Below are 9,317 nucleotides of genomic sequence, written 5' to 3'. Positions count from 1 at the left end.
GAATAAACCCTTTCACTTTTCAAATTTAATAATTTGGATCAAAACATCTAACACCCATGTTAATATGGAAGAAACAGAGGAGTCATGTTCTTTGTATCCTGTGGTTGATCCAAAAAGGACAGATAAAACCAAACTAAGTAGAAAGAGAAATACTCTGCCCAGTTTCTGTTGAGTCCCAAGTGTCAGCAGGCACTGTTGCCGGAGCTACTACTCAGCAGCCTAATGGACATATGTCCTGCACAACCATCTGAGGCAATGATAAAACATCTTCCCCAAAGCATGCTCCCACTCAGAAACAAATACAAATCCCACAATCGCTTACTAGGTAGGCCCACTGTGGGCAATGAACTTTCTGAGCTTTGGCTGCTAGAGATTTAAAAATGAATCAGATTAGTCAAATTTCTACCGATACATAACTGCTTTAGGAAAAATTTAATTTTCCTTTCAAAAAACTTGTCGCCAGTTTTCTTTTATCAGGGGAAGATGCACTGAGTGCTTACTTATAAAACCCAGTATCTTAAATTGATGTATGAATGAATTAAAAATGTCTCACGTTATTTATCCAGGAGACTGGTGTCTAGGAAGGACCTATTCTGACCAAAGGACAAAACCATCTTCACGTGGTCATTAAAATGAAACCCTGTGGGCAATGTAGCCTTTTTTTTTTTTTAAATCCATATATTGCCTTATCATGTTAACCCTCTTCTAAGGGACTCGTCAATTTAAACATACCCATCACATCACTCCACGTGGTTTGTGCTGGTGAGTGTGAAGAGAAAGCAATGGCAACGAGAGACTTTGTTTCTTTGAAGAGCATTTCGTCTGCTTTTCAGACCTAGGCTCATCTAAGTAACGCGATGAATAGCTGAACAAATTATAGAAGCAGTGTTTAGACTTATACCTCACCCTCCAGTATCAGTAAGGTACTCTTCCATACTAACTTATAGACGTCTACTTGTGTTGTAAGCCGGGTTTCAGCTCAACTCTTCTTAGCTAGTGTTCTGATATAAATCTTCTTGCAGGTTTGCCACTTTGGAACACAATCCTCTCCCATGTTACCTAGAGGCATGGGACAAAGGCTACGGAAGAAAGGTGGCAGCTTTCCGTCATTGGGTAAGCTGGCGACGACCCCGAATCGGAAGGCAAGTCATAGGCTATGCTGGCATGCGTAAAGGCTACCAAGGCTTGGGTTGAGTCACAGGACCGTTTTTCAACATCGTCGGAGTTAATGGACAGCAGACTTGGGTGCTTTGATCTCGTCCAGAAATGGGTTTGCTTTCCTAGGCTGCCCATATCCTCCTTAAAATGGGGGTTGAAGACAATGTAGAGAAGGGGATTGAGACAGGCAGGAAGCGGGACGATCACTAGAAGGATAAACTTAATTACCTCCGGACTGATAAATGCGAGGTTTAGCAAAGAGGAGAAGGATAAGAAAGCCACGGGGCAGTAAAGGACACAGTCGGTGAAGAGCAGCAAGGCAATGTGTTTCACCATAGAACAGTCCCAGAGATTCTCCAGGTCTCCTTTCTCCAAATTGCAGTAGAGCTTGGTATAGGCAATGGTCATTATGAGGAAACAGAGGGAGTTGAGCAAGACGAGAGCCACCATGTAGCCCGTGGTGCTGGGCTCCCCGAACGGCAGGGGCAGGCAGAGCGGCGAGGCATTGTACTTACTGCCACCCAGCAAGGGGACGGTGGCGATGGTCAGGGCCAACAGGACACACAGTACAATAATCACCTTTAGGCTAGACAGGGGTGTTTTCATTTCAAACTTTGAAGAACATTTGACAGAAAAACCGCGTTCCAGGGCTGCCAGAGTGAGCAGGAAAACGGACGATTCTGAAGCAAAAATGGACAAGAAGCCAACGATTTGGCAACCGATTCCATCTTCCCACCACGCGCCGTGTTGGGCAAAACTACCAAAAGTGAACGTGTCCACAACAGCCAGGATAGCACTGGAGACCCCCATAAGCATGTTCACCACCGCAATCACCCCGATTAACAGTTTTATGGAGGAGATGTACAGAGTGGTTCTGAACACTGCTGACGTCACCAAGGCGTTGCAGGAAAGCGCCAGCACCGCGATGGTCCACACTCCGATTCTGATCAGCCAGCTTCCAAACAGATGGTCACAGGGCTTGAAGGGACCTGAGTGTGGGAGGAACAGAGAAACTGTATCAAACTGGGCCGACAGATGGAGCAAACCTGCCAAGAAACGGAGGTCAGTAGCAGCCACTGTAACTATGGTGCCCACATGGCTTGCTCCTGTTTTCTCAAACTAGTGTGAGGACCGCCTTGGAGTTTCCACAGCACTGACCCAATGATGCCCGGGGTTTTTGTGTTCCCAGAGGAGATACAGAAAAATAAAAATGAAAAAATTAGTCTTCAGGCATGGCAGTGTGGACAATGTGAAAAGCCAGACCACCTGGATGTCTCACTAAGACCTTCGGAGAGTTTCTAGGGCTCCAGAGTCCAAGAAAGAGACTGCTAGGGAAATAGTTCATGTGAGACACAGTGTGGGTAGGAATGCTTGTTGATTGGAAAGAAAACATCCTTCACTGCCTTTCCCCCACTAAATTATCCCTCTTTTTTTTAAAAAAAAAAGGAATAGAATAATTTAATGAATTCAATATTTTTAAAACTCATATTATTTGTTATGGTTTTTTTGTTTGTTTGGTTGGTTTTGGTTTTTTGATACAGGGTTTCTCTGCAGCTTTGGAGCCTGTCCTGGAACTAGCTCTTGTAGACCAGGTTGGCCTCAAACTCACAGAGATCCACCTGCCTCTGCCTCCCGAGTACTGGGATTAAAGGTGTGTGCCACCACCGCCCGGCTTTTATCATATATTTTTTTTTAAAGCCATGGTTTCTTGACATAGCCCTGGCTGCCCTGGAACTGTGTTGACTAGGCTGATCTTAAGCTCAGTGATTCCCACCTGCCTCTGCCTCCCAAGAGTACTACCGGTTAGGGACTACAGGTGTGTGCCACAATACCCGGCAAGGCCAGAGGCTTGAACATGTTAAATAAACCCTTTCTTGTTGGGCTAAATTCCAAGACCCATGATTATTTAGAGAAAAGATCTAAATTATTAAAAAAAAATTTATAGATTATACAAAGCAAGACTATGGGGTACTATTCCATGCTAAACAGCCATATTGCCTTCTGAATCATATATACTTCTGAGTATGCGCCAACGCTTTAGTTTGTATTAACCTGAACCACGTTCCCCACAAAGTTCTACTAGTGAATGAAGTTCTGGTTGTCAGGTGATGTAGGAGTCTGCTGTTTTGTGTTGATTTCATTGGTTAAATAAAGAGACTGCCTTGGCCCTTTAAGAGGACAGAAAATTAGGTAGGCGGGGAAAACAGAACAGAATGCTGGGAGAAAGAAGCTGAATCAGTGAGTCGCCATGATTCTCCCACTCCAGACAGACGCAGGTTAAGATCTTTCCTGGTAAGCCAGCTTGTAGAGCTACACAGATTATTAGAAATGGGTTAGATCAGCCGGGCGGTGGTGGTGCACGCCTTTAATCCCAGCACTCGGGAGGCAGAGGCAGGTGGATCTCTGTGAGTTCGAGACCAGCCTGGTCTACAGAGTGAGTTCCAGGACAGGCTCCAAAGCCACAGAGAAACCCTGTCTCGAAAAACCAAAAAAAAAAAAAAAAAAGAAATGGGTTAGATCGATATGTAAGAGCTAGCCAATAAGAAACTGGAACTAATGGGCCAGGCAGTGTTTAAAAGAATACAGTTTCCGTGTAATTATTTCGGGTGTAAAGCTAGCTGGGTGGCGGGAAGCAGCCCACCGCCTATTATAACAGAGTGGCCCCCATATTACAATAGTCAGGGACAGTGTGACCCCCCAGGTGGCAGAGATTTGGCTTCTGAAGTATAGCCACAGTTGTCTAAAGCCCCAGAGTCCACGTGGTCCTTGATACCAATGCAGTGTCAATGTCTCTCTCACCTGGAGAAGGGGAACACTGCACCGAATGAAGAGCTTTCAGGTCTTCCTCGAAGTCAAGGAGGAAATCTTCAAGGTCCCGCTCATCTGCAGGGATGAGAAACCCTGGAGTGGTTAGTTCTCTCATGAGGAGAGACTTGGGTTGCCCTCATGAACTGTCACACAGAGAAATGAGGGCAAGACTTTGCTGGAGGGTCCCTTAGAAAGTCCCTGTTGACATTCTACTCTGGCAGTATTCTCGCACAACTGAGGGTGAGGAGGAATGGTCCCATACTCAGGGGAAAAGACCCAAGCCCTCTGAGTTTGCTGTTCCCTGGAGTCTGTGATGGTCCTAAGTTTCTCAGACCTAAATCCAGGGTAGGGACCACATTTTATCTAGTTTTCCAAGCATTGGGGATGTTGCTCAGAGGTAGAATGTTTGCTTTGCATGCTCAAGGCCCGAGGTTTGCTCTCCAGCACCCCCAGAAACTTCCTTTAAGGTGGACCAGAAGAGAGAGCAGATCTCTAACACTGATATAGCCACAGTACAAACGTCCCGGGTTGCTTCCTCTGACCACAAGATGGAGAACTAGTTTCTGTATTCTTTGGGGGAATTCTGTATAACAAGAGACAAAGTAATAACAAGATGCTTGGTTTAGAAAACTATCTTTTAAAAAGGTTTTGTGGTTTAAACGTTTTTCCTAAAGATGCATATTTTCTTGGTTTTGTGTGCGAATTGGGTATGAGTGTGTGTGTGTGTGTGTGTGTGTGTGTGCATGAGTGAGCATGTGATCACTCAAAGGGACACATATGGATGTCGTAGGTCAGTGTGGGGATGCTCAATACCTTCCTTTTGTTACCTTCTGAGACAGGGTCTCTCACTGACCCTGGCGCTCACCCATTCGGCTGGGCTGGCTGATGATTAAGCTCTTGTTGCTTCCTGTACCTCACAGCACTAAGATTACAGGTGTTCGCCGGCACGTCCCACTCTTTAAAATGTGGGCGTTGGAGAATCTGAACTCAGATCCTCATGCTTGTGCACCAAACCCTTTACTCACTCAGCCCCCCTCCGCCCCCCCCGTTCCAGCATCACTATGTTTTCAAACCCTTTGCTGTTATTCTAATACACAGCTCATGGCTAAGATTCACTGATCTTGAAAACAAATTCCATGAAGGGCATTAGCACTATTATATAGTCCCGGGGCTGATGTAGTGTCTGGAACATAATGGACTCTCTATTTTTAAATGTTTAATTTTTAATGAAGAAGCATAGGCGAGATTAGAGTTGATGGGGCAGGAAGAGCCAAAACTAAAGGAAGAAGAAGAGCAAGATGCATGCTTGGTGATCTAAAGCAAACAAACAAGGCTCTTAGCTCCTCAACTGATAGGAAGGGGCAAGGGAACTTGCAGACAGGTTGGATTACACGTTGGAATCAACAAATCACTAAGGCCCTAAGAACGAGTAGCTATTTTGTTAGACCTTGTGCAAACTCGCAAGGTTGGCAGGGAATGGAGGGGGTGCTGCCCAAGGCGCCGCTTCATCCCCACAGGTGTGGGGGAGAGAGATTGCTTTCTGTTTAAGTAACGTCTTCCTGCGAGGAAGCCGAAGCTTTACAGACATGATCTCACCTCACCCTCCTGACAGATACCCCTGTGGGGGACTAGGAGAACACGCATTAGAATTAGTTGGTGGAGAAGCTGAATTCTTAGGTTCTTCTGTTCGAATATGGAGGAATTAAAAATGTCTGTCTACCCACCCCATCCCACCCCACCCCCTACTCCCTCCAGGTTAGGAAAATAAGGGTGTTTTTTTTTTTCTCTTTTAGAGAAAGAAGTGCAGAAGGATATTTGAAAAAGGATAGGATCCTCTAAAAAAAAAAGTGTGGAAATACTGATATAGTAATCACCTCTGAGGACTGTGTATGCTAAGGGAGGTCTACTTATAATAATAAAAAGGCCAGGAATTCATCCACAGAATAGATGGCAATTCTTTATGTTTTTTTTTTTTTGTTTTTGAGTCTTTACAAATAGCACCAACTCTGCATTTGCTGGGTGCTCACACGCGGACTCCTGAACTTTCGATGGTCTGTTTAATAACTTCGAGACCTTTCTGGCTGCAATTCCCTCACCTCATCAGCTCTTACCTGGAACTTGCAACAGCCCGGCATCTTTCTTAGGAAGGTCATCCACACTGCTGTTACCACTTTTACTCCACTGATTAGAAACTTTATAGACATTCTCACAGGCTCCAAACGCACAGCACTGGTAAGCGTAAGGCATTTCAATAATCCTTTAAAGAAAGGAGGCAAAACCAGAAAAAAAAAATATACTTAAAAAAGATGGGTCATGAAATATAATGTTTATCTTTTCATGCAGTGATTCTCCTTTTGGAGTTTAGCCTAAATAAATAATCCAAAATATACGCTATTTGAATAAAGGTGTTCATTCCAGCGATACTTGTAACTGCAGTCATTAAAATTTACCATCATGAAATGTTTATAATCGTGGAAGTTGAGTGATGTGATTTAAATGATGGAAAATTTCCATAATGAAATGGTTTTAAACATGAATGGGAGGAAAATTATGGCAAGTAACCAAAATATATCGTAAATTTTTATGCATATATAGATTCTAATAACTTAGGTGATGTGAAACATAGCCTAGAAATAAACAACACAAGGATGTTGTTTAAGGTGGCATTTTGAAATATACTTTTCTCTCTTCCATACTATCTTTTGGGGCTTTATTACTTTTTTGGCTTTAAAAGCAGGCAGACAGTATTGTGGCTTAAGACATATATATGTAAACACAGAATCTTTAAAACACTTCTTTGTTGCTAGTAAACATAGCAGGTTTTAAAGAGCACTGCGTCCTCAAATGCGCATTAATTTAGTACATTTTATTGCAACATATGCATGCTAGATGAATTAAAAATTGTAAACAGGAGTGCAATAATGTTACAATGTTATTTAATTACACGGCCTAATGTATATCCTGTGGATCAATGCTTTTCAGGTTCTTTCCATGAACTCTGATTCCAGGAGGCATCTCTGAAAGGAAATGTGAGCAGGAAGACAGGCTCCCACTTCCGGCTTGTCCTAACAGTGTTCCAGGGGTGGGAGGACTCAGGGCATGAAATGCAATTCAAGAGGGTCTCATGACCTCATAAATTTAGCAACCGCTATAACATGTCTGTTATTCCGCATGACCACAAATGCATCTCATTAGTTTCAATGACAAACTCACTTGAGCTCTGGGAAGTTTGCAGATGGTATCAGGCTCTGTAAGGCACGATTTCCTGTTAATTTTAAGTGAGTTAAACCATGTAACCCAGTTACAGGGAAAGACATCAGGAGGTTGGAGGAGAGGTCCCTGGAAAACATCAAACAATCGGCTTTTAGTGCCTACATTAGCATAAAATGTCTCTGTTTACAAAAGCAGTCTTAAGGATGCTTAAACTGAAACTTCTCAATAAAAACTTCTGAGCAAAGTTCTTACTCTTAACGGTAAAACTCGCCATTCAGATTCCAGCTTCTGATAGCTTTTCTATTTATAATCACAGCTGGAAGATGAACATTTTAAAGGCATTAAAATTGTTCTGTGTTCGGCTGGGCAGTGGTGGCTCATACCTTTAATCCCAGCACTTGTGAGGCAGAGGCAGACAGATCGCTGTGTGTTTGAGGCCAGCCTGGTCTATGGGGTGAGTTCAAGTACAGCCAGGGCTACACAAAGAAATCCTGTCCTGAAAAATCAAAAAAAAAAAATTTGTTCTATATTTGACCTCAAATTTATTGGGGACAACTAAAATCAAGGGGAAATATGCATTTATGCGAAAAGTGATAGGAATGACCAGTGCAAAGTTTCGGAGTTTCCTTCCTTCCTTCGCCCCTCTTCTGTCAGAATAATGCTTTGTCAACTTGTTCCATTCTGTCTGATTTCTCAGCAAAAATGAACAATTCCATTTGAACAAGCAGCCCCAGCTATAACTCAGGTCTCCAGCCAGCCACATAAGGGCTCACATGGCCCCGGAGAAGCTGGGCATCTTCCCTGGCCAGGGCGTAAGTCTAGGAGTGGAGAACACAGAGTACTGGCTGTGCATTGGGAGTGACTGCAAAAAACCAACATCTTAGCCGGGTGGTGGTGGCGCACGCCTTTAATCCCAGCACTTGGGAGGCAGAGGCAGGTGGATCTCTGTGAGCTCGAGACCAACCTGGTCTACAAGAGCTAGTTTAGTTCCAGGACAGGCTCCAAAACCACAGAGAAACCCTGTCTCGAAAAAACAAAAAAAAAAAACAATAAACAAAAAACAAAAAAAAAAAAACCCAACATCTTCACTAACAGATAGATGGCCACGAATTACTGAAAGACATCCCATAAACGAGAAATGCAACACTCACAGCTTTATTAGAGACGGCAATGTAGAGAACGCATTGGGGTGAATAATGGCAATTTTATTCCAAGCCAAGTTCCTGTTTTTTTTTTTTTTAAAAAAAAAGAGAGAAGATTATGTTTAAAAGAACTACATGACATTTTGTTGTATGTATCCAGTCTCTACCCAAATTTAATTACCATTCTATTCCAATCACACACATCCATACACACACATACATACACACACACACATATTATCCCAGTGTGGAGGATGGGACAGATAAATTCTCCTTCAGATAAAGATGCAGTGGGCATAAGACGATGAAAGATAGAACTTTCAATCAATCCTACTGGAAGTAATCAGGTAGATATTTTAGTTTTCATTCTCTTCTTGCTAACATGATTGACTTTATCACGGATGTAAAATTTTATTATGGTTTTTCTAAAATGAATGAAGACAGAGGACTAGGAAGAGGCAAACATCAGAGTCTGTTCCTCTGACAGGTAAGAGTATTGTAAATTATGAAATGACAGAAAAGAGTATAGTAAATTATGAAATGATCCCGGACACACAGTGCAACTCAACCGACAATCTGTGCCCGTCACCTATTATGTATGGCAAATCCTGGAATAAACAGAGGTGCTTGCAAGAAAATTCTCAGTATAAGATGCTGTCAAGTAAGTAGCTGACTGGGATCTAAGTAAAATAGGAGAAAACGTTACAAATAAAGTCCTTCAAATCAAGGGAAAATATTTTATAGAGAATAAAATCTACTGCCATACATAACTGACAAAGTGAAGATAATTTAGAAGGAATAAAATCACTAGTAGAAACTTCTCCAGATAATTGATCAGAGACAAGAACTGATGGATTATCCGAGACAAGTTCATTTTTAAAAATGAACAATGAGGGCTGGAGAGATGGCTCAGAGGTTAAGAGGATTGCTTCCTCTTCCAAAGGTCCTGAGTTCAATTCCCAGCAACCACATGGTGGCTCACAACCATCTGTAATG

At 42.8% G+C, this 9,317-nt stretch overlaps 1 protein-coding gene across 1 annotated transcript in view; it reads right to left on the bottom strand.

Moving 5' to 3' along the window:
* Nucleotides 1-746: 746 nt before the first annotated feature.
* Nucleotides 747-9,317, bottom strand: part of Lgr5 (leucine rich repeat containing G protein-coupled receptor 5) — a 130,312-nt gene continuing 121,741 nt past the window's right edge. The window contains exons 14-18 of the mRNA XM_005358047.3: nucleotides 8,331-8,402; nucleotides 7,180-7,305; nucleotides 6,078-6,223; nucleotides 3,958-4,041; nucleotides 747-2,147 (exon numbers count right to left, since the gene is read on the bottom strand). Of these exons, the coding sequence (XP_005358104.1) occupies nucleotides 1,060-2,147; nucleotides 3,958-4,041; nucleotides 6,078-6,223; nucleotides 7,180-7,305; nucleotides 8,331-8,402 (1,516 nt within the window). The 3' untranslated portion in view covers nucleotides 747-1,059. The remainder of the gene's footprint in view (nucleotides 2,148-3,957; nucleotides 4,042-6,077; nucleotides 6,224-7,179; nucleotides 7,306-8,330; nucleotides 8,403-9,317) is intronic.

This window comes from Microtus ochrogaster, chromosome 24, assembly GCF_000317375.1.
Source record: "Microtus ochrogaster isolate Prairie Vole_2 chromosome 24, MicOch1.0, whole genome shotgun sequence".
NCBI classification, from domain to species: domain Eukaryota; kingdom Metazoa; phylum Chordata; class Mammalia; order Rodentia; family Cricetidae; genus Microtus; species Microtus ochrogaster.
The sequence above is the reverse complement of the archived record's forward strand: the minus strand, read 5'-3'. Positions and strand labels throughout refer to the sequence as shown.